The sequence below is a fragment of the Octopus bimaculoides genome, chromosome 14 (assembly GCF_046866305.1).
Source record: "Octopus bimaculoides isolate indiv1 chromosome 14, ASM4686630v1, whole genome shotgun sequence".
In the NCBI taxonomy this organism is placed as follows: domain Eukaryota; kingdom Metazoa; phylum Mollusca; class Cephalopoda; order Octopoda; family Octopodidae; genus Octopus; species Octopus bimaculoides.
Window position 1 is genome coordinate 6,589,937 of NC_142941.1, and position 25,802 is coordinate 6,615,738.

Consider the following 25,802-nt stretch of genomic DNA (forward strand, 5'->3'; position numbering starts at 1 on the left):
TATGATGTGGCTGTGACAAACATTTTTTCCAGCTCTCAAAAAGTAATCTTTCAACTGGCATCATTTGCAGTTTAGGTGATTGCTTCTCCTGGACTACGTACATAAAACTTCAGGGATAACATTATAGAAAGAAACTATGCAGATGCCATGAAAGGGCTGACAACTTTACTTACCATATATTGATACATTCCACATGTAATTTGTCTTAGAATGAAGTGCATGAAAGTTGGCAGGAGTGTGCCAGAGGAGACTGGATGTCGGCTAACAGCAGCAGATAAAAAAATGTCGCCTGACATTGCAGCAGTCGGTGTTTGCCTGCCTGCAATTGCATAGTAGAGTCTACAAAGCAGCTGCTGCTTCAGTCAGTTTCCCTTACATCTTTGCATGCTTGTTTGTTTGTTGAAAATGTGGAAACTCAACAGTTGTTATGTGAAAAATGAAAGAACCATCAAACGAATGGGGGTACATGGCGGATATCATCAGCTGGCCCAAGATGTGATTGTCTGTGTTTAAGATGTGCTAATGTCATAGAGGCAGCCATAGGCACATGCATTACACACACATATATAGATGTATGTATATATATATATATATATATGATATGATATATGTATGTGTAGAGGGAGAGAGAATTTATATCCTCTGTACTGAGTTAAGTACTCTCATTTGTTACTACCAACTTGTTTGCACGCGCGTGTGTGTGTGTGTGTGTATATATATATGTGTGTGTGTGTGCTAAACAACTGTCATCACTTTGTTTTAGCATTCTGATCAAACTGTTGGTTATAGTGTAGATCTCAGTCTTTTATTTCCAAAGCTGTCAATAATCTAAAAAATTTTAATCTTTGTTCATTCTTAAAATAAGTCCAATAACAGTTTGATTTATGTCAAGTATATAAACTTGATATTGTGCCTAATCTAAACCTTTATTTTATTTTGTTTTGTATTACCTCCCACCTTCCATCACAGCTTCAATTATTGGTTAATTAACTATTGTCTTATCATCAAACATTAGTGTATGCCAGTATCCCGTCAAACTAAGGTATTTTATGTGTAATTAATATTTGAAACAAACAAACAACCTGTACCGCCAGTGTTTTCTTAATAGGCATACTTTTCCGTCGTTTTCTAATTAGAGGTTATTTAGTGCAGAAGTTCATTATTATTTGCTTATCTACTTCCTTTCCAGGAAGAAGGTGTAAGACAACAATCACATACACACATGCATGCGTAAATCCACACACACACAAAATTTGCACTGATTTACATAAAAAAAAATTACCATTCATAAAATTACAACTGAGGCATCTACTTTTGTGTATGTGTAGAGTATATATGATGAATTCTTGTTTTCTTTTAGTTGTTCTGAAAAAATAAAAACCGACCAACCTACTCATTGAGTTGGCATGTTTAGTGGCTGAGTATTCCACAGACATAATACTCTAAATGTAATTATTAAGCAGATTCAGCTTGATGTTGTATGACAAGACTGAACCTTTGAATTAACAGGAACAATCTATCTAATAGTTTTTTCATCCACCCGATTTCACTTATAAAGCTTGGATTGATCCCAAGGCTGTGGTAAAGACACAGAGCCAAGATGGCACACATTGGGACTAAATGGTTGCAAAACAAGCTTAAAACCATTTAATCATTCCTGCATCCACGGCGGGTTCTGTGTGCATGTGTGTATGGCCACTGAATCACAATTCATGTTATCTGTTGGTGTTTCAGCTCTCTTCATTTTTATATATATATTCCCCACACTTAGGTTTGTTATTAAAGGGACAAAGGCAGTAAGCTGGCAGAAGCATAGAAATACTATGACATGAAGGTGTTGAATAAGAGGAATGCATGGAAAAGAGAGGTCCTATACCAAGTAGACCCGTCAAAGAGATTAGTTATTCAGGTCGCAGTAATGTAGTTGAAAGAGCAATTAATGATACGAAGGCAGGAAAAATGAGCGGACTACCAGAGATAATTGCTGCATTGCTGAAAAAAATCTGGCCAAGTAGGTCACGTTCTAGTTACTACTTGCCTAATTAATCAGGTAGTTTGAAGAAATGCTATGGCTTGTGAGGCATGTATGAAGGTGCTGTTAGAAAAGCAAGAGTTAGTAGGGGTCCTTCAAGGATGGTTTCCACAAGATGCCCTTCCTAGCACCAACCACCATTTAGTGTTTATATCACCACTAGAGAAGTTGTCATATGTTGTCAAGAGTAAACCCTACATTGTTTCTGTTTGATTTGGGGTTCCTTTTATTGTGGAACCAACACTGGAGAGGTTACTAACCTCTTCTAGTGTTTCCCTTGATAGGTTCGGTTTTTTATGACTTTTGACACAAATAGCCAATGCATTGCTTTGTAATCAAAATTTCTGAGTTTTTTTTTATACCTGGACTGAGTACTCAGCTGCACTAAATAACCTCTAATTAGAAAAGGACCGAAAAGTATGCCTATTAAGAAAACACTGGCAGTACAGGTTGTTTGTTGGTTTTCAAATATTAATTACACATGCCTTTCTAATGCCCACCACTTTGCAGTGTGGGTCGGATGCTTTTGACTGTTGATGAGGAATTAATAAAGTGCTGGTAGTATAGTTGAGTGGTCTAAGGTGTTGTTTTAAGGCACCAGGCTCTTTGGAGGTATGTGTTCAAATCCCTCCACTGCCAGAATACAGTCTATTTGTTTTGTGCCAGGCTATGTGAAAAGCACCTGTGCTGGTGCCACATAAAAAGCACCTCTATCAGTGCCATGTAAAAAGCACCCCGCACATTCTGATAAGTGGTTGGCATTAGGAAGGGCATCCAGCCATAGAAACCAAGCCAAATCAGACGGGAACCTGGTCCAGTTGTCCAGCATGCTAGATATGGTCAAACTGTTCAATCCATGCCAACATGGAAAACGGATGCTAAACGATGATGCTGATGGTGTTGAAGGAAGTGTTAATTCTAGATTGTATTTTAGTCTGGTAACTATCAACTACTACTTATTTGTTTATATATATGACTGGAATTCTCGACATAAGTTATGTATAACGCTATCAGATTATATAGTTAAATTGTCATTCAGTATTCAGCTAATATCCAGTATTAACCCCTTTTTTGTGACATTGATATTAGGATAGGAGAATTGACACAAAGGAACTCAAATTATTCGCTTTAGGTTAGCTAGTTTGCTATGTCAGTTATTAATTCAAATCCTGCCAGGCATGTCTTGCTTTTTCTATTATCATTGGCATTGATAAAATTGGAACAAGTAAATTTGTGAACATTGTTTACGTTTGCTGGATATTTATCCTCATCTTGTTTGTTGTTAACACGTTTTGGCTGATATACCCTCCAGCCTTCATCTTGTTATGTGTTTTGGGTTACTTGAGTATGTCTCTTTTGAACCTAATATATATTTGTTTAAGTTGCTACATCAAATATTTCTATATAACCAAATGGTTCTTTTATTTTTCAAGAAAGGAGGATGATGATGATGTACATTGGATAATGTAGATGTTATTTGCAGGAGATTTGATTGCTATTTCTAGAAGGTTGAGCAGCCATATAGTCTACTTACGTATTGTCATAGAAAGATATCTAAATACCACAGGGCAAACTAAAAACTTTGATGTCCCTTCATTGACTCGATGTGCACACGTGATAGGCTTCTGCATAGTTTCTACTGACCAAATTCCATTCACAAGACAATGGTCAGTCAATCCAAGGCTATGGCTTGAACACAGTTGCCCAAGTTGTTACATATTGGAATTGAACAGACATAATTGCAAAACGAACTTCTTAACCTCATAGCTATGTCTGCACCCAACTTCTGTTGTGTGTAGCTTCGCCTATATGAAGAATAAAAAAAAGACAAAACCTAAGGACGTCACTATTGCAGTCCAGTGAAAGTATTCAGCTTGTCCTGACTATGTAATTATTGGGTTGTCTAATAAATTCACCCCCCCCCCCCCCTTTCCAGTGTTATTTGAATTATCATGGAAAATATTTTAATTGTAGCATTTTTTTTTGCAGCTGTATTCTTCCTCTACAACTTTTGTATCATATTTGAAATTTGAAAATAAGTTTACCTCTTTTAAGACAAATAACAAGAACAGCTTTGTAAATAAACAAATTTACATCCCCAAAAAGTAATGAAATTAACCTACAGACTTCATCTCAAGAATATAACAGAGCCAAAAAAATAAGTAGAAAATGTGAACAAATTTATTTGGCAACCAATAGTTTAAATCAGTTGTAAAATAGTTTTTTTGTTTCTATTTTTATTTTATTTTTATATCAGTTAAAGAAGAAAACGAAATCTGTTTGATAAATTTTGCTTTGAAGAAGTAACATAATATTTACCATCACAAATGTTTCTAATTTTCTGTTTTATTTCTTAGGATGTTGGAACCAAAGGAGAAAGAGAAGGAGAAGCAATATCCGGGAATCACTTCTCCAATCAGTTTTGAAGGTCCAAAAAGTTCTGATCAGGAGTTATCACACAAATTGGAGTTAGCACTTAGACCATATGGGGTTTTTGAAACTGAGGAGGAGCTTAATCATCGGTTAGTATTGCTTTTATTGTAACAGATGGACATGTGGATCTGAATGGATTAAGTTGAGAAATACAGCAGTAGTTAATTTTTGGCTTAAAACAAAGCCTTACAATCTATTAAGACTGTTCCAATATGCATTCATTTATTTATTCTTCATACATATACTCTTTTACATGTTTCAGTCATTTGACTGCGGCCATGCTGGAGCACCGCCTTTAGTCTAGCAAATCGACCCCAGGACTTATTCTACCGGTCTCTTTTGCCGAACCGCTAAGTTACGGGGTCGTAAACACATCAGCTTGTCAAGCGATGTTGGGGGGGACAAACACACACACACACACACATATATATATATATATATATTTATATATACATATACATATATAAGATGGGCTTCTTTCAGTTTCCGTCTACCAAATCCGGTAAGTTACGGGGACGTAAACACACCAGCATCGGTTGTCAAGCGATAGTGGGGGGACAAACACAGACACACATACATATATATATATATATATATATATATATATATATATATATACATACACATATATACCACGGGCTTCTTTCAGCTTCCGTCTACCAAATCCACTCACAAGGCTTTGGTCAGCCCGAGGCTATAGTAGAAGACACTTGCCCAAGGTGCCACGCAGTGGGACTGAACCCAGAACCATGTGGTTGGTAAGCATGCTACTTACCACACAGCCACTCCTACGCCTATTTATATGTTTGGTAATTAACTTATGTTTTGTAATTAACCTAGTTTTATGTGCAGGAATAAAAACAGATTTTGTCCTGTTATTTTTTATGTTTTTATTAATGGGTTGCAATTTGTTTTTTTAAAACAATTATTACAAAAATATTCTTTCATTAAGCGGTTAAGGGAAGTGGGAGTTATTTTTTCCAGCACATCATCTAAATATGTCATCTACATTTACAAACTTGTCTGACCTATACTGTAGTGAAGAAATGACTTGTGTATTAATAGGTTTTATTATAAGTGTTTGCTTTCTTTCTTTTCTCCTCTTTCTCACTTGTTTTGAACGATCACTTCATCGTTAAACTTTTAGGGAACTTAAAATCATGAAAATCAGTGAAGGCACTTCCTTCAGCTTGTAGTTGAAAGATTACTGTGATATATTTATTGAACTGTATGTGCAGCATTAACTGGCTTGCAGTTGATCTGATCAACAAACCAGCTTGCTCGTGAAATTAGCATATAAGTGGCTGAGCACTCCACAGACATGAGTACCCTTAATGCAGGGAGATTCAGTATGACAGAGAATGTGACAAGGCTGGCCCCTTTGAAATACAAGTACAACTCATTTTTGCCGGCTGAGTGGCCTGAAGCAATGTGAAATAGTGTCTTGCTCTTAGTTTTTCACTACTGAATATATTTATAGTAGTAATGTTTAATATACACAATTTCAAGTGTTGAGTATTGTTTCATGTAAATTTTTTTTTTGTTTTTCCAACCAGTATGGAAGTATTGAGTAAAATTAATAATTTGGTCAGAGAATGGATCAAAGATGTTAGCCGTCAAAAGGTAAGCTCTTATCCTCATTGGTAATAAGTAAAAATCTTTATCTCTAAATTCTATAACTTTCTCCTTTTCACACTCCTAAAATATCTACAACTTTTGGTTCAAATATATTGGTTAACCATCTGAGCGGGATCGTTGCCAGGGCCACGGATTGGCTCCTGTGCTGGTGGCACGTGCAAAACAACATTCGAGCATGGTCGTTTCCAGTGTCGCCGGACTGGCTCCCGTGCAGGTAGCACGTAAAAACACCTTTGAGCATGGTCTTTGCCAGAACCGCCTGACTGGCCCTCGTACTGGTGGCACGTAAAAGCACCCACTACACTCTCGGAGTAGTTGGCGTTAGGAAGGGCATCCTGCTGTAGAAACTTTGCCTGATCAGATTGAGCCTGGTGCAGCCTCTGGCTCACCAGTCCTCAGTCAAACCGTCCAATCCATGCCAGCATGGAAAGCAGACGTTAAGCAATAATGACGAGGATTCTGAACATAATCACATTTTTCATAAAAATAATTATATACTTTAAAAAGAAAAAAAAAAACTAGGCCTGTTTAAGTATTCAGACAATTCTTTACTCTTTGTTACTCAGAATACAAAAGTTATTTGACACCACATAAATAATATTTGATGTTTTGCTCAGGTGATACAATCATTTATTTAAATGTGTGTATTCTTATTTTTCAGAATAACATTCCGGAGAACCGAATTGCCACTTTTGGTGGAAAGGTTTTCACCTTTGGGTCATATAGATTGGGAGTTCACACTAAAGGTAATCTCTTTGGCTCTCTCTCTCTCTCTCTCTGGAATTCCATGTTGATATCAATATTCAGTAAAAAAAAAAAAGGAAAAAAAATGTCTTTTATGTCCATAGAGAAAGGATGGCAACTTCCTAAAGAATTTTTTAGATGAGAAGATTATGACTGAACTGAAGTAATTCACAGAATGTGTGTGTGTGTGTGAAGGCAGCGAGCTGGCAGAAACGTTAGCATGCCAGGCGAAATGCTTAGCAGTATTTCATCTGCCGTTACGTTCTGAGTTCAAATTCAGGCGAGGTCGACTTTGCCTTTCATCCCTTCGGGGTCGATAAATTAAGTACCAGTTATGCACTGGTGTCGATGTAATTGACTTCATCCCTTTGTCTGCCCTTGTTTGTCCCCTCTATGTTTAGCCCCTTGTGGGCAATAAAGAAATAAGAAACGTTAGCATGCCAGGCGAAATGCTTAGCGGTATTTTGTTCGTCTTTATGTTCTGAGTTCAACTTCATGTGTAGGTCCCAGAGTGATTTTCTTTTTCCTCTTTTGAAACATTTTTTTCGGGATTAAAAAAAAAAATAGATGCATCTTACTTGTCTTTAAATATGGTATACACTCTTTTCTTCTTTTTTTTTTTGTTTTTAAAATTCTTTTTTTTTTTTTTTTTGCAAATATTGAAATGGAGACTTGTTGCTTTTCAGTAATAAAATTGTCTTTTGTCTTTCAGGTGCTGATATTGATACCTTATGTATAGCACCTAGACATATTGAGAGATCCGACTTCTTCACCTCGTTTGGAGAACTTCTTAAACAGCAAAGTGAAGTCAAGGAATTAAGGGTAAGCCTCTCAGGAAACGCACAGCATCCTGAATGTCAGCTTTTAAAAGTCTCACCAGTTCAGTACTACTTTGCACGTGCAAAGCTAATACACTAACCCTCCCTAATCTTATTTGTTTTCAATTTAATTTAATCATATGTTCCTTTGGTTACAAATTAATCATGAATCAGTATTAATCATGTCGGGCCACTGTTAAATTTAAAAGAAATTAAACTATTTTTAGGTGTTAGCATTTTCGTGTGGAGGCATGTGGCTTACTGGTTAGAGTGTTGGACTCATAATTGTATGATTGTGGTTTCAATTCCTGGACTGGGTTATGTGTTGTGTTCTTGAGCAAAACACTTCATTTCACACTGCTCCAGTCCACTCAGCTGGCAAAAGTGAGTAATCCTGCGAGGGACTGGTGTCCCATCCAGGGAGGAATACATACGCTAGAGAAACCAGAAAACTAGTCCTATGCTCCTTACAGAATAATATGGACTAAGCATAACCTAAACCAGTAGCATTTTGGTATCATTACCTACTAGAGTTGTGAGACTGGTGTGTAACTATTTGTCTTCTTTGGCTAGCATCAGCTCCAAACATATGTACCTTTCACCTTATATCCCTCCCTTGTATAATGCTACTCTTCTGAGAATGTAAGTAAAGAAACCTACTGGCATTGTGACTAAGGCCTTGAAAGGCTGCCCTGTTTACTGACAGGCCTATATGTGACCTGTGACTCTGATGGTCAAGACAGGAGGAATAAATCTGGACTCCTGATTATAATATGAAAAAAATTGCAATCCCTAGACAGACATAAAAATTTAGATATGACATCTAATTTTGATAGGGCAAGTTGTAATTAATTGTCATATTGTTAGTAAATGATTTACAAATTTTCTCTCTTGATCTCCTTATTTCATCTATGTTTCATGCTTCATTGAATACATTTTTTTGTCTTTATTAGGCTGTGGAGGAAGCATATGTTCCTGTTTTAAAAATGGTATTTGATGGAATTGAGGTTTGTATAAACTTTCTATTGTAAACTGGAATATATTTCTGTTGCAGAAATAGAATAATCGCATGATAATTAAATAATAATTATTCAGACTGTTGACCTCATCTTTAGAGATGAAATGTATTTTGGATATTCTTATTAGGTTTTTATTGTTTTATTTTTAGATATGTTTTTCTCTTATAACGCAATTTCCTATAATGGAAATCCTCATTGATACAAATTTATGTTGGTAAAATAGTCAAAATCCACACTCATTCAAAGTTTAGTAGGTGGAAAAAAATGCCAATGATGCTACCACTATTTGGATGCTTGAAATAGCAGCCAAACTCCCTCCTTTTAGATTACATTCTATAACCTTTAACAAGTAATGCAGCCTTTGATACTCCCGAAAAGACAGGAGGGTCATGACTGGAAAATATTTACTTACAGGTCTGCTCAGTCAGCATTGATCTGTACCCTCTCATTTTTTAAAGTGGGGTAAAGAAGTGGTGTAGCATAGGGTATATAGACTGCACAGGGTCACTCTCTGTATGTATGTTTGCTGTAGTTAAAGGGGTGTTTAACGCAGTGGGGTAGCCCAAACCCATGCCATGTCATCTCTGAGCCCCAAATGTAACAATACTTGAACCCATGACCCCTCAGTTTTACCTTTTTTAAGTTCTAATTTGGTTTGTGATGATAAATGACTGTTAAATCTTATTCACAATTTTCAAAGCAATTTTATTTTTTTCTCTCTTCTAGTTGGATATGCTCTTTTCCCGTCTCGCCCTACCTCAGATTCCTGATGATGTGAACCTCTGTGATGAATCTTTGCTAAAGAACCTCCACCAAAAATGTGTCCGAAGCTTGAATGGTAAAACCGTTTTAACATCGTTCATATGTTGTGTTTTCCTTGTTGTGCCTGCTTGCCTGTCTTCGTGTGTTGTATGAATTTATCTGCAGTATCAGTTTGACTTCCAGCTATTTCAATATTTCCAATTCTATATATTGCTTAAACTCAGTTTGTTGCTATGGAGTGCACCTACTGCTTCAACATTTTATTTTTTTTTGTTGTGGAGCCTGGTGTAGCCATCTGGTTTCACCAGTCCTCAGTCAAATCGTCCAACCCATGCTAGCATGGAAAGCGGACGTTAAATGATGATGATGATGATGATGGTCTTCTAAACCTAAACAAAAATTGTGGAATACAGCAGATTGTTTGATTTGTCTGTATGAGTTTCGCTTCAGTATGTTGCTATAAGCATATTAGTTCAGCTGTCTCCTTCTCTTTTATGCTTCAGTGGACACTCTACATGAATTATCGAATCAAACTGCATAACTATATTTATAAATTTGATTATTTATTGTTGTTGTTTTACTAATTTAAAATGTTTATATAATTATTTATTTAGGCTGTCGTGTCACAGACGAAATTTTGCACTTGGTACCAAACAAAGAAGCATTCAGAATGACTCTCCGTGCCATAAAACTGTGGGCCAAAAGTAAGTGTGTGAATACTTCAGCTTTTATCTTTTTCCATGTCATAATTCACTCCTTAAATTTGTATCTAGTTTAGTAAATGTGTGGAAACTGATAGAAAATTGTGTCTTGTCGGTGTGTTTACATTCCTGTAACTTAGTAGTTTGGCAAAAGTGGGTTATAGAATAAGTACACCAGGCTTTAAAAAAAAGTACTGGGGTTGATTCATTTGACTAAAATTTTTCAATGTGGTGACCCCAGCATGGTCACAGTCTAATGACCGAAGCAGATAAAAGATAAACAACTGACCATCTATTTATTGCAAATTATGAAGGGGTACTGGCTTTGGGTAAAAGAAAATACAGGAGGATCAGTAAATCATGATTTTATCCAACATATCCCACTCTCAGATTCACACTTATTGCAGCGGTCCTTGTTTTTCTAAGCCATGTAAAAGAACCCGGAAGGTTGGGCCATGAACCGGATCTTTTGTGATACCCTTAAAGCCAGGAACTTTTTGGCATCCCTTGTAGGAAGTTACTTTTCATAGTCATATCTTTGTTGCTGTCAGCATTTCTATGTTTATATTGTTTTAATCATCTCTTTTTTTTTTTTTTTTTTTTTTCCAGAACGTTGTATTTATTCCAATTCATTAGGCTTCTTGGGTGGTGTGTCATGGGCTATGCTGGTTGCCCGAGTATGTCAACTCTACCCCAATGCTGCTCCCGCTGTTTTGGTGCAGAAATTCTTTTTGGTCTTTTCTAAATGGCATGTAGCTTACTTCTTTTATTTCCATATTCATGTTGTTGATTATATCACATACTCATGCTGGCAAAATTCTATTTTGGCAGTGTTATTTATGTCTTTGAATGAATTTTCTTTCACCATTTAATGTCTATATCCATGCTGGCATGAGTTAGAGAGTTTGACCCTGATCTGCATTGTGCTCCAGTGTCTGCTTTGGCATCGCTTCTGTAGCTGGATGCCCTTCCTAATGCCGACCACTATACAATGAGTACTGGGCGCTTTTTTTATGCTGCCAACATTAATGAGGTTGCCATGTAGCTCACAAGACCACAATGCTCTGTTTGGTCTTTGATTATCTCATCTCCCACCATTACTATGACAACCATTGATAAAGAGAGCTGGAATTTCAAGTTTTTTCCTCTAAGAATGAGAATTAAATACAATATTTTATATTGTGCTTGTTCAGTATTTAAAAAAAAAAAAATGAATTTCTTTTATTGTCACTGAATGATGCATATATATAATAAGTTCTCAATAGATCTGAAGTAAAAGATATACTTCCAGTGAACCAGGTTCTGTACTTGGGTGAAGCTATTTCACTTGAACAACCCTTTAGACACCAACCTGCTAATGTTTATATCTAAATTAAAGTCTTTTGTTGTAATATTATGAGAAAAATTGAAATTCCAATGCTAGTTTGATAATGTAAAAAGTTAGTCATTTTATTTAGTAATTCCCTTTGGCATCGCTTCTGTAGCTGGATGCCCTTCCTAATGCCGACCACTATACAATGAGTACTGGGCGCTTTTTTTATGCTGCCAACATTAATGAGGTTGCCATGTAGTTCACAAGACCACAATGCTCTGTTTGGTCTCTGATTATCTCATATCCCCCCCATTACTTGATAATTGATATGTAATGTATTTTATTAGAAATAGGGTCACAAATGGCAGCAGTACCTTTGTGTGTGGATTTCACATTGTTTTTAAACCCTGCAGCTTTGGGTTCTAATCAAAAAGGAAACCGTTCTTCCTCTCCATAAATCAACAATTTGTAATTTTCACATTTTCTTTGTTTGGATTTTTACATTTTGTCTCCACCGATCATTAGTAATCAGTAAAAAATGACTTTGTTTGCAGGAGTTGGCCTCAACCTGTACTATTGAAACATTTGGAACCAGAAAACAAACTGGGTTTCACTGTTTGGGACCCAAGGGTAAGTAGCAAATCTACTGTTGTTTTATAATGTAAACCTTTCATCAAGCAATATTAATATTTTGTATGTGTTTAACATTGATGTCTTCATTGTTAGACTTGGTGCATGACATAAATAATGTGGCTGTGTGGTTAAGAAACTGGTTTCTCAATTATTTGGTCTTTGGTTCAATCCCACTTCACCTCCTTGGACAAGGGTCTACTATACCCCAGGCTGATCACAGCCACACGAGTCAATTTGATAGATTGTTTATGTACAATTTGTGATAAATCCTAGTTATTTCTCTAAAAGATTAGTCATTGGAGCATCAGACAAAATGCCTTGTAGTGTTTGTTCTGACTCTCTAATCTCAGTCCAAATCCCTTCAAGGTTAAATTTAAAAAAATAAAAATAAAAATCCTGGGCAGTAAAGTGGTGGAAGTGTTAGAATGTTGGACAGGATACTTTGTTACATTTGTCCCAACTCTTTGTGATCTGAGCTCAAATCCTGCAATGACCCATTTGTGGGGGGATAGACTTAATTGTCATATATTCCATGCTAGTCTGGGTTGGATCACTTCACAGGAACTGATGATCCAGAGGACTGTGCCAAGCCCCATTGTCTGCTTTGGCATGGTTTCTTTGGCTGGATCCCCTCCCTAATGTCAACCAATTCATGGAGTGGGCACACTGGGTGCTTTTCGTATGGCACTGGCACTAATGTGACAACCAAATAAGTCAAGACCTCTCAACTGAGTTGGGGATAATACTGGGGGAAGTGGTCTTTGCCACACGAAAGGTTTAAAGTATGACAGATTACTCAAATATCTCAAGCAATTAATTACTTTTTACAATGTTCTTTACGATGTACAATGTAATTTACGATGTTTTTTTCTTCTCTTTTCGCAGGTAAATCATGCTGACAGATACCATCTAATGCCCATCATAACACCTGCATATCCTCAGCAAAACTCTACGTTCAATGTTACATTATCCACCAAAACTATCATGATGGATGAGTTTAAAGAAGGTAGGTGAATCTCTCTAAGCATTTCTCTCATTGTGATCTTTATTTCAAAAGAATATTAAGATTTCACGAGGGGTTTTATGGAAGCTGAAGGAATTGTTGTTGAGTTAACCATTCTAAGTTACTGGAATGCTTGCATGTTAAAGGATGAAGCTTGTAAAAAACCTCATTCATTTATCATTTTCAAAGAATTACTGTAGTATTAAAAAAAAAAATTTGGTTGTAAATTCTGCTCCTTAAAACAAAGCACTATTGTTAATTTGATGATGTACTTTTTATATTTATTCTAAAGTAACTCATCCCCTACCAAATTAATATACCCAACCAGTGCAGTGTGCACCCCATCTTGAAAATACTGGCATAATTTGAAATATCCTAGAAGTTTTTTCTTTTCTTAGAATTGGAAATATATCTATTCCTTTATCTCTATTGTTTTAATTTTACAATTAATTATTATTCATAAATATATTTCAATTTATCTATAAGTTACATCTGCTTTGATGAAAATTTACAGATACAAACAAAAAAAATATTTCAAAAAATTAATTTCTAATTAAATATTCTCAGGTTTGGAAGTTGTGTCTCGAATCTTGGAAAACAAAGAAGATTGGAGTAAATTATTTGAACCAGCACCATTTTTTCAAAAATACAGGTAGGGATCATTCCTAACGAAGTTGGGTTTATGTTTCACTCTGTTCATTAAGTTGCCAAGGATACTGCTGTCATTTTATATTCATTGTTCCATGTTGGTATGCATTGGACAGGCCTCTCACATTTACAACTCTACACGATTGTTTATCACCTGAACTTATGAAGAAATTGGTCTATCCTGGTAACCATAGCAATATTTTTGATGTTGGCTGGCTTCTGCTAAAGATTCATTTGTTGAAACAAGGCATTCATCATATCTTGGATATTGTCCAAAGTATGATAGTTATGTGAATTCAGTTCTCAACAATAGGTGTCTTTGGACTTCAACGTTTCTAGTACTGTAGTGTTTGTTATCCTGTCTTTCTAGCTTATCCGACCTGGCTGTGTGGTCAGTAGCTTGCTTACCAACCATATGGTTCCAGGTTCAGTCCCACTGTGTGGCACCTTGGGCAAGTGTCTTCTACTATAGCCTTGGGCTGACCAAAGCCTTGTGAGAGGATTTGGTAGACGGAAACTGAAAGAAGCCCGTCGTATATATATATATATGTGTTTGTGTGTCTGTGTTTGTCCCCCCACCATCGCTTGACAACCGATGCTGGTGTGTTTATGTCCCCGTAACTTAGCGGTTCGGCAAAAAGAGACCGATAGAATAAGTACTAGGCTTACAAAGAATAAGTCCTGGGGTCGAGTTGCTCGACTAAAGGCGGTGCTCCAGCATGGCCGCAGTCAAATGACTGAACCAAGTAAAAGAGTCAAAGAGATCTATATATTATGCTAATCATATATGTCAATTATATATTTATGTATTATGTTAATTTAGAAATGAATGAATTCTGTCTCTTCATGATATTGATGTCATTCATCTCTCGTTTGATTTCTTTCAGACATTACATTGTTGTTATAGCACGAGCAGAGACAGACATGCATTATTTAGAATGGTAAGGGAATCTTTCACATGGTCTTTTTTTTCTATATTCTCCATTTCTATCCTGTCTTCTCGATGTATTTCAGCTAAGATACTTTGGTTGTGGGTCGGTGGGGTCATTTGCCATAGGCATGGCTTGTGGTTAAGAAGTTTACTTTGTGCATCTGTGCCATTCTGGGTTCAATCTCACTTTGTAGCATGTTTGGCCAGTGTCTTCTTGGGTTGATCAAAGGCATGTCATTGGAATTTTGAGAGATGGAAATGTTGGTATAGGATGGAAGATTTGGTAGAGCATGGAACAAAAATGCCTTGTTTTATTGTCCTTTTACACCCAAATTGGCTTGGCCTTTCTCTCCCATAATCAATGAAATAAGCATTGGCATTGATTATCAGCAGTTGAACCTTTACAGTGCTCCAGTATGACAAGAATCCAATGACCAAAATTGTAAAATAAAAAATAAAAAGAATATTTAACATGAGGTGCTTTATGACCCTTTTCATCAAAATGGCGTTGGAGATAGCAGTGGCTAAGAACTAAATAAGGGGACTGTGCTAATTTCTCAGCTTGGGTAAGATCAGTGTAGTTTATGTATAGTTTCACTATCTGTAAGGGATTGAAAAATAATCTTTTGCTACTTAGTTGAGGCCCCTTTATTACATTCACTGCAGATAATGGCCTTAGAAAAAAAAAAGTGCCGTGTATTGCACATTTTCAGTGGCCTTCCCAAAAGATTTATTTTGTGCCAATTAAATATAAAATCTGAATGAATTTTATTATGATTACAAATGGCCAAGTACATTTTGTGTTGAAATTCATCTCACACTCAAATCATATCTTATCGCAGGCATTTTTGTTTACAAAATTTTCAGGAGGTTAAAATTAAGAGATGTTCATAATAATATCATTAAGTAGACTGATCTGAAGGAGATATGGAAATTATTGCTTCACTTTAAATTTATCATTATCTTTCCTTTTTATTTAGTTTACCAAATGCAGCTTTTGTTTTCAGCTATTCATAATTAGCTTAATTAGCAAAGCTTATTGGATTTCATTTCAGGCATGGTTACATTGAGTCAAAAATTCGTTTGTTAGTAGGCAATCTAGAAAGAAATAGGTACATAAAAATTGCCCATGTCAATCCTGAAGCTTTCAAGCCACTAAACGAAAGGTAAGGTTTCATTTCTCTTATTTTTTTTTGTCAGTGTTTGTGTGAATGTATATGTGTGTACGTACATATATATATATGGAGGATGCTGGAGGAAGGCCCGAGCCACCTCTGACACCACACCGAATGTTACCTTCATCTGTGGACACTGCTCACGGACCTGCCTTTCCCGCATCGGACTTGTCAGTCATGAACGTGCCTGCAGATGACGTGGACAACCTTCCTAATCTTCGTTCGCGAAGCCAAGCTGGTATATATGCATATATATATATATATATATATATATATATATATATATATATTTGATCAAGCCGATATTAGTTGGATTATTTTACAGAAGTCAATGATTGGTATTTTAACCTGGTTTTCAGAACATACCTAAACAAAAAGTTCTTACATAAAATTATGATTGCAAAGTTGTAGTTTGTTTTTAACAGCATAGCTATATATATATATATATATATATATATATATATATATATATAAATATAAATATAAATAAAATCTACTGCTTTGTTTGCTTTCAATTTATCTTTGCACAGAGATTTTTCTGCTGGTCTCACTCTTATTTCTAATAAAAAGAAAAGTGGTGGTGATCTTGAGCCCTGCAGTGTAATTTTATTTCACCATTTTGCAACTAAGATGGTTCTGACTATATTTAAATTATTCAAATGCGTGTGTGATAGGGGCCCAAAATAATTGTTGCTGAAGTAAAAGATTTGCTACTTAAGGTTTGGAAATGGAATATCTTATAGTTACTAGGTGATGGTTATAGCATATTTTTCCTTCTCTTTTTTTGAAATGTTTTCTTTTTTCTCTGCATTGTTTTCAGTGAGGATAAATATATGTGCCAGTGGTTCATTGGGTTGGATTTTAATAAGTTTGAAACCATAAATGTAGACCTGACTCATGATATTCAAGGTTTCATAGATATTGGTAAGTTGATTCTAATTCTTTCATTTGCTTCATGTTTTAAGCTCTGCCAGCCAGCCAGGTGATAGGTACTGCAAATGATATTGCCAGTACCACAGTGGCTGGTTGAGCTTATATATATATCCATATATACATGGATAAATATATATATATATATATATACACACACACACACACATACACCCATGGATATATGTGTGTATATACATATATATATATATATATATATATATATATATATATATATATATATATATGGTATTATAATCCAAACAAATACAAAATGGTACAACATATTTCTCTCTCTTTCTCTCATATATATATATGTATATCTGTATGAGCAAAGATGATAGAAAAAAACTAAATGCTCTCTCTGTTAGTGATAGTAATATATAGTTTTATTGCATATTGGCTACTACATGTGTGTTGTATAGCAAAGACTCGTGGTTAATTAATGATCAGAACCGATAGCACGATCTTTTGGTGTCCTGTTAACTTAGGAATAAAGCTAAGTGTATTGAAAAAGCAGCTACTGATCTATGTTGCTGATCAATTGGCAGGACTAATGCACAGAGCGAAGTGCCTCGCAGTATTCGTTTTGAATGTTTGTCTTCTGTGTTCAAATCCTGTGGAGGTTAATTTGGCTTTTCATTCTTCCAGTGTTAATAAAAGAAATACCCTCACCCAACCCCTGGTTCCTTTTCTGAGAACCAGCAGTTTCCATTTATTGTTATCCAAATGTGGATACCAGCCAGTCTTGAGCCTGCATTGATAAAAGATTGTTGAGCTGTAAACTAGCAACAACCTATTTTTATTTTTTTTAAAAATGGTAAAAAAGTAAAATTAAAAAAAGACCTTCCTTCTAGTTTGCCAGTGAAACTGTCCATAGAAAGATTTTGGCCACCCAGAACAGACATGGAAAGGCTGTCCATGTTTGCCTCCATACAGCATGCTGCAAAACTGGTTGAGGATGACAACTGCATTGAATCTGTCTGTCTATTAAACATTCATCTTCCATGTTTGCATGCATCAGATAGAATCTGTTGGAGCAGACTTTCTACATTTAGCTGTCCTTGTTGTTGCAAATTCTCACGTGTTTCCAAGCCAGGCAATGTTTCCCCATGGTCAGACATGTTCCCATGAAAAATTGGAAATGAGGACCAAAGATATGTGAGTCTGTGTTATAGGATTAAACTGTTTGATTTTTTTTCTTTTGTGTAATTTTAATTATTTTGCGATTCTGTTGACTTGACTGACAGGGGGTGTTGTTTCTTTTCAGTTTACAAACAGGCTGTCCAAATAAAACTGTACAAAGAGGATATGACAATTGATATAAAACACGTAAAGAGGTAAGTAATCGTTCATTTCTAAAATAGATGATTACCCACAAGGTTGGCTCTAAGAACTGGAAACGTTCTTGCATATTAGTTTTCATGTTCTTACTGGACACTGAAGGCATGTGGCCTTGTAGCTAGGGTGATTGACTCCAGACCATAATGTCATGAGTTCAATTCATGCGCCAGTTGCCACATTTTGTCCTTGTGTAAATCATTTCATTTTGTGTTACTCCAGTCAGCTGAAAATGAATACCAGCTGTGTACTGGTGCAGCTCACTCTCACACCCTCTAGGTTTCATTCCTGGATGTGCCACTTGGATAGTGGGGTTTTTTTGTTGCCTATGGACCTTTTTTGGTTCCTGTTTTACTCTATTGGACTGTAATAAACATTGAATGTTTAAAAAAAAGCCCCATTATGTTTATAATTAAATATTTGGAATTGTATTTAAAAAATCGTCAAAATATTTTCTGTATTGTCAAAGTATAACCAATTTATTCCACATAAATTTTAACAACAAAATCTTGTGTGGACCCTGATTGAGAACCAGTGCAGTAGGTGAAAAGGGTCAGAGGGTCAAGAAGGTGCTTATGTCTACTCTTGACTGCAAAAACAATTCCTGAAATTATGGTACATGTTACTAGGCTGTACTAGAAAGTGGCCTGAAGAACCAGACAATATATCTTCTAGTTGGCGCCTAGATTGCTGCAGACTGTTTAAAGCTGCAACTTGTAATAGATAAACCTTGAGAGGAAGGAGATAGAAATGAAAACATAAAATACACAATATTAAGTAAAGACTGCAAAGCTTGTGTGTGTATGTCTGTGTGCTTGTTGTTTCATTGTAGATAGAATTTCAAAACTTCTTTATAAATTCTTGGAAAGATAAACCTGAATATTAGTGTTTGTATGATGTTTTCTTATGTAATATCAATGTTGTGATGTATTTAATAATGTTATACTGGATCATGTCAGTGGTCTGGCAATGCATGCTTTAGCTGGGTTTATCACATGTATTTGCTTATATTCTATATTGTTGTGTTTCTAGGAAACAGCTAGACCAATACTTACCAAAGGATGTGTTAAACCGGGGCAAATTAAATAAAGACCGAAGGAAAACTTCTAGTGTAAGTATAAAGTTACTTGGAAACTATGTTGTAAAACTGGTGTCTTCTTTAAAAAGAAACACACACACAAGATAAACCGAACTCTTTAGTTACTATACTTCTGTTAAAATACATTGGCTTTGTTTCAGTTAAATTTGAAACTAATAATTTATTGAAATAATTTTGTCATGGTGCTGGTGGCACGCAGCAAGCACAATGCATGCGTGGGTTGTTGCCAGTGCTGTCTGACTGGCTCCCCTTGCCGGTGGCACGTAAAAAACCATCTGAACATGGTCGATCCCCCGCCTCGAATGGCTCCTGTGCCAGTAGCACGTACAAAGCACCATCTGAACGTGGCCGATTCCAGTCCCGCCTGACTGGCTCCTGTGCTGGTGGCATGTAAAAAGCACCCACTACACTCTTTGAGTGGTTGGTGTTAGGAAGCGCATCCAGCTGTAGAAACTCTGCCAGATCAGACTGGAGCCTGGTGCAGTCTCCTGGCTTCCCAGACCCCAGTCAAACCGTCCAACCCATGCCAGCATGGAAAACGGATGTTAAACGATAAGCTGGTGTTTGGAACATAAATTAGCATGAGATTCTGATGGAAGGTTTTAAGATAATTTTAAAATGGTAGAAATGTTAGCATGCCAGGCGAAATGCTTAGCGCTTTTTCTTCTGTCTTTACGTTCTGGGTTCAAATTCCACTGAGGTCGACTTTGCCTTTCATCCTTTCGGGGTTGATAAATTAAATACCAGTTCCATGCTGGTGTCAATCTAATTGACTGGCCCCCTTCCCCAAAATTTCGGGCCTTGTGCCTAGAGTAGAAAAGAATATTTTTACTTTTATTTTTGTATTCTAAATGTGGACATCAGTATTGCTTGAAATAGATCCAAAAGACTCTTTTTTTCAGTCTTTCTATTGTGATCCACTGAAATGATAATATTAGTCTTTTCATGCATTTTAAGAAGCAAAAAAAAAAAAAAAAAAATGTCTTCATCTTGATTTTTACAGGAAGGGAAATGCCAAGGAAACACTAGTTTAAATACTTCTTCAACAAGTAGTACCACCACACCAACTAAAACTGCCGTAAATGGTGGTCTTTCCAACTGTCGGACGGAAACGGAAGTGACACGCCAAAACACTTCGATTGACAGTTTGGAGGATTCGAGCCAGGACATGGTTGACTTGGACTGTTCAACAGCCTCGAATCTGGCCAACAGTAGTGGTGCTTGCTCTCTACCAAATGGTGCTGGCGCCATAAAAGAGACCAACAAACTTTCTGACCAGTGCAATTCAATATCTGGAGCTAGTGATGACTCAAATGCTGTTGAGAATGAAACTTCAGAATCTGAGGCTAAAGACAGTCAGGTGAGTTAATTTTCATAAGTTTTGTGAGTTTTTGCTGAGGACTTCTCTGTTGTGGAGCATCTTTCGCTTATAAATCTGGATTCTACTTGAAGTCAATGTATTCCTGTCTTCATGGCGTGGGTGCTGGCATGGCTGTGTAGTTAAAGAAGCTTACTGTGTAAACCTGTGGTTCCTGATTCAAACCCACTGCACAGTACCTTGACCAAATGTCTTCTATCATGGCTTCTGGTTGACCAATACTTTGAGAGTGGAATTTTGTCTGTGGGAACCATGCAATGGTTCATACAAACCTACTCAAAGTACAGGTGAATGCATATGCTTTATGAGAGATGTAGACCACAATCACTTGAATTACATAAAGAGGATTCAAAGTTGGAGGCGTCGGAGTCTTTTGTTTTGACTCCACAGCCCTGGTTCAAAGGCAGCCAATCCTTTTTGACCCTTTAGCATTCATATTATTCTGTTAGATGTAATAATAGAGAATTTAATGATGTGATTGTTTATTTTTAGAATGACATAGTAGGGTAGGTGTAAGAGGTCTGATTAGGTCAATTTGAACATAAAACGTAGTAGAAAGTTTGGGCTGGATATGGCCTTGCAACTGGTTAATGGAATGAGCAACCGTATTGTCATAATTGGGGTCAAAGTCGATCAGTTGAGAGACATTTAGGACAAGGAAGCAGCATTATTTCTTGTAGCAGAAAAAGAAGAAAAAAAACGTAAGATTTTGATAAGATGTGAATGTATGTTGAGATGTTTTCTTTGAACTGAATGGTGATGGTTATTTCGGTGAATCAAGGGGGTGGGCAATTAGATTGTTTTTGCTATTATATCTAATACACACTTTCTTTCAGAGCACTCCTGATTTGAATTGTTCCCTAAACAGTTCACGAAAACGCATACGATCTCCTCAACATAATGATTCAACCTCCAAAACTACAGGAGAAGATGAAGATGTAAATTCAATTATCACTTGTTTCTCTTTTTGTTCTGCTTACTTGATTTTTTTTTTTTTTTTTTTGTATTCTATTTCTTTTTTCTCTTTGCCTTGGCAAAGCTCGAAACAAACAAAAAAAGAACATACTCAAAGAATATTCTGTATTCTCTCCCTCATTGTCCTTTTTGTTTTTTTAAATGGTTTTACTCAGGAAGAAGGAATTGTGTCCAGGATCTTCACTGACCCTTTGAGATAGGTGAAATTGGTGCAGCCAAGGTTCAGGCAACTGTGCAGCTGCAACTTGACATTTAGGACAGAAGGGAATTCCTGGGAGGGGAGAATTGGCAGTAGAGTTAGTTTAGGAAGTCTGAGAGAAAAAAAAACACACAATGAACAAAGAGAGGAAATGAACCTGTCCAACTTCGGTCATCATCATCATTATTTAACATTCATTTTGTATGTTGGTGTAGGCTGGATGGTTTGACAGGATCTGGTGAGCTGCAGGGCTGTGTCAAGTTGGCATGGTTTCTTCAGCTTGATTCCCTTTCTAATGTCAGTGTGTACTGGGTGTTTGTTTTCTCGTGCCACCATAACTAGTGAGGTTAACAAATAACTTGCAAGGCAGGAAAGGAGTTAGCAAACAACTAACTGTGAGGAACAGAGGCTATTGTAGTAGTGGTTTTTTCTTTCTTTCTTTCTTCTTCCCCCCACTTCCCATGGAATTTTTAATTCATTTTGAAATGGTTGAAGTAGCTGAATTTTATGAATTCCAATTTCAAAAAATGTAAAGTTTATAATATTGATTACAAATACCATTGAAATGAAAAGGAAATAATGAAATTTCAAATTTGGAAACCTGCTTTGGAATTTTTTTTTTTTTTTTTTTTTTCCATTAGTCTTAGACTGTAGCCATATTGACCACTGTACTTATTTATCCCAGAATGATGGAAAGTTGATCTGGGTAGGATTTAAATGCAGAATGTAAAGGGATGGAACCAAACACCACAAGGTATTTCCTCTGATGCTCAACTAGTTCTGCCATCAACCTCTTGAATTTCTTGGGAATTTTTATTTATTCCTGTAGATTAGCAAAAATTCACAAATTCATTTTTGAAGTCAAACACTGTGGTTGAAAGGGTAGGGTCTACTTTGTGACCGAGCAGAGAGGTTTAGTGTATTATTTAGATGGTGGAGAGCTAAGAAATGAAGGAATAATACCATGGAAGTTAATGGACACACTTCAAAAACACTGTCTTGGAAGTGTTCTACTCCCTGAGTGAATGGGCGGAGAGACCTTTCTGTTAGCTGAAGAAACCAAAGTGTTTCACTGCTACATGTGATGTGTTCCTTCTTGCAGAGTATTCCTGAATCAAATTGTTCACCGAACAGTTCACGAAAACGCTCAAGGTCACCTCTACATAATGACTTGACCCCTAAAAAGATAAAAGAAAGTGAAGTAAGTAATGTTTTATTTAATATCTTTAATATTTCTCAGTATTCTCTGAGAACAAATAGGTTTAGAAGGCGCAAACTTAAAAGGAGTTATTTAAAGGGGTGGCGGGGTCTTCTATTCAACAGTCAGTCCTGGTCAAGCATCAAAGACACATTTTAGGTGTCACTGCCCTTCTAGTTTTGTATATACAAGACTACATTACTCTTTTATTGTGGCTGTGCTGGAGTACTGCTTTAAAAGGTCTTAGTCGAACAAATTGGCCCCAGGACTTATTTTTTAAGCCTTGCACTTATCCTATTAGTCTCTTTTGCTGAACCACTAAGTTACAGGGATGTAAACACACCAGCACTGGTTGTCAAGTGGTGATGGGAGGAACAAACATATATATACACACACACACACACACACACAAATACGACGGGCGTCTTTCAGTTTCAGCCTATCAGATCCACTCACAATGCTTTGGTCAGCTTGAGACTTTAGTAGAAGACACTTAGTTGGACTGAACCCGGAACTATGTGGTTGGGAAGCTGCCCCTAATTCTCTCATAAGTGGAGGTGCCTGGCTTAGTGGTTAGAATCATGATCAGAAGATTCATCATCATCATTTCACATCCGCTTTCCATGGTGGCATGGGTTGGACGGCTTGCCAGTCCTCAGTCAAACTGTCCAACCCATGTCAGCATGGAAAGCAGACGTTAAATGATGATGACTCTTCTGATCTTGATTTTGACCACTAAGCCATGCACCTCCACTTAGAGAATTAGGGGCAGCAATTTCATGGAGTTGGTATTAAAAAAAAGGTTAATTTAAAAAAAAAAACCTATTTTACTCAATAAAATATATGAATCCCAAGGTTTTTTGATGTCTCCTATTAATGGCATTGAACTGGTAGAGTTGCTAGGGTGGGACAGGCTGCTCTGTGGTATTTATTATAACTATTTGTGCTATTAGTTCAACTTCACCTTTTATCCCTTTGAGAGTTCTTTCAATCCAAGATGGTAGATTGGTAGAACTAAGGAAATCAAACCAGACATCTTAACAGTATTTCTTTCCATCTCTTTGTGTTCTGACTTTAAATTCCACTTCGCTCTACTTGCCTGATAGACTTTGCCATTCACCAGTTTCTTCCAGCCAGGCCTCTGGTTTGAGGATAGCTTCTTCCCTCCATCCCGTCAATCTCAGAGGTTATGTAAAGGGTCATGGACACTGCCCCCCTTCCCTCTTGACTAAAAGCACTTAAGGGACCAGGTAATGGTATTAAACCGAGCATTGGATTCATTGTCTTTTACTAAAGAAATTCACCTTGTTGACCATCGATGTCTGTTGTTCCTTCCAGAATGTTCCTGATTTGAATTCTTCACCCAACAATGCAATGAAGCGTTCACAGTCACCAGTACTTAATGATTCATCTCCAAAACAGACGAAAGAAAATGAAGTAAGTAGATAAAAAAATAAAGGCTGTTTGATTATGCCATCTCAGATTTGATCTTGAAGCATTGAAGTATGATGTCTCTGAGTTGTTGCTGTATTTTGCAGCATCCAAGTCTATGTAGCATATAATGTAAACATTCAAACGCATTGTCATTATCTTTTCAAATCCTCACAGCCTGGGAAGGACCCCTATCTTTTTTCCTTTTACTTGTTTCAATCATTAGACTGCACCCGTGCTGGGTCACAACCTTGATTTTGGTCTTTCATTTGTGTTTTTATCATTCTTCGTCCACTGCTAGACAACCAGTGTTGGTTTGTTTATGTCCTTATAACTTGGTGGTTTGGGCAAAAATGACCAATAGATTAAGTACAATATTGAAAAAAATAAGACTTAAAAAATAAGTTCAATTTGTTTGACTAGTCTTCAGGGTGGTGTCCCAGCAAGGCCATGGACCATTACTAAAACAAGTAAAAGATATTTTGTGTGTGTGTGTGTGCATGCATAATCAGAAGGCAGCACAGTTAGATGAAAATTAATCAAAAATACCTTAATGGTATTTGATTAGTTTGTTTTATGTCCAGGTGGACTTTGCCTTTCTCTTTTCAAAATCAATAAATTAGTATTGGACAAAGTATTGGGGGGCCAATATAATCAGCTAAAGGTCTTTAAGGGGTCTCCTATGACTGAAACCAGCAAAAGAAGGGAGGGAAATATGTGTATATGAGTTAATGTATGCAGAGAGAGGGGGAGAGAGAGAGAGAGAGCTAGGTAAGAAACTCTCAAGAGAGCTGAACATCAGAAGGTCTTCAGTGAAGAAATCCCACTCAGGCAAATGTTTTGGCCCTTAACTTCTTACACTGTAAGTGGGCTGGGCTGCATCCAGGTCATGATTCCTGAATGCCTTTCTGCCGACACTTTTTAGCCACTTGGATATCAAGAGTTAGGCATTTGAACCACCTGGGGATTTCATCAAGTGTAACTCCTTTACATTGACTCAAAGAGACAGAGAGAGGGAGAGAGAGAGAGAGAGAGGTGGGGTGCTGCTGTTTTAGTTAAGAATAATTAAAAAGAAAGCAAGATTTTTAGGAAATTCTATTGAACAAGGTGGCAGTATTGTTTACTTCAAAAAACCCCTCAAAAATCCTAAACGTTTCATTGTTACATGTGATGTGTTCCTTCTTTCCAGAGTGTCCCTGATTCAAATTGTTCACCGAACAGTTCACGAAAACGCTCAAGATCACCTCTTCATAATGATTTGACCCCCAAAAAGATAAAAGAAAGTGAAGTAAGTAATGTTTTATTTGATATATTTTATATCTCTCAGCAGTCTTCGAGAACTTTGTATTGAAGGCACAAACTTGGAAGAAATATCTAAAGGGCAATAGAATAAGTACTGGGC

At 36.6% G+C, this 25,802-nt stretch overlaps 1 protein-coding gene across 8 annotated transcripts in view; it reads left to right on the plus strand.

Annotated features, from left to right (window-relative positions):
- Nucleotides 1-25,802, plus strand: part of LOC106883335 (poly(A) polymerase beta) — a 40,444-nt gene that overhangs the window by 7,075 nt on the left and 7,567 nt on the right. For 2 of the 8 annotated variants that reach the window (XM_052972644.2, XM_052972646.2), the window contains exons 2-22: nt 4,390-4,554; nt 6,022-6,088; nt 6,765-6,849; nt 7,560-7,669; nt 8,619-8,672; nt 9,411-9,522; nt 10,061-10,150; nt 10,757-10,895; nt 12,014-12,089; nt 12,978-13,098; nt 13,663-13,747; nt 14,631-14,684; nt 15,730-15,840; nt 16,670-16,773; nt 18,050-18,119; nt 19,153-19,231; nt 20,223-20,579; nt 21,434-21,535; nt 22,874-22,972; nt 24,308-24,406; nt 25,590-25,688. In XM_052972644.2, coding sequence (XP_052828604.1) covers nt 4,391-4,554; nt 6,022-6,088; nt 6,765-6,849; nt 7,560-7,669; nt 8,619-8,672; nt 9,411-9,522; nt 10,061-10,150; nt 10,757-10,895; nt 12,014-12,089; nt 12,978-13,098; nt 13,663-13,747; nt 14,631-14,684; nt 15,730-15,840; nt 16,670-16,773; nt 18,050-18,119; nt 19,153-19,231; nt 20,223-20,579; nt 21,434-21,535; nt 22,874-22,972; nt 24,308-24,406; nt 25,590-25,688 — 2,277 coding nt within the window. In that variant the 5' untranslated portion in view covers nt 4,390. The remainder of the gene's footprint in view (nt 1-4,389; nt 4,555-6,021; nt 6,089-6,764; nt 6,850-7,559; nt 7,670-8,618; nt 8,673-9,410; nt 9,523-10,060; nt 10,151-10,756; nt 10,896-12,013; nt 12,090-12,977; nt 13,099-13,662; nt 13,748-14,630; nt 14,685-15,729; nt 15,841-16,669; nt 16,774-18,049; nt 18,120-19,152; nt 19,232-20,222; nt 20,580-21,433; nt 21,536-22,873; nt 22,973-24,307; nt 24,407-25,589; nt 25,689-25,802) is intronic. The other 6 variants (XM_052972645.2, XM_089362242.1, XM_052972648.2 and 3 more) reach the window with 3 other exon arrangements.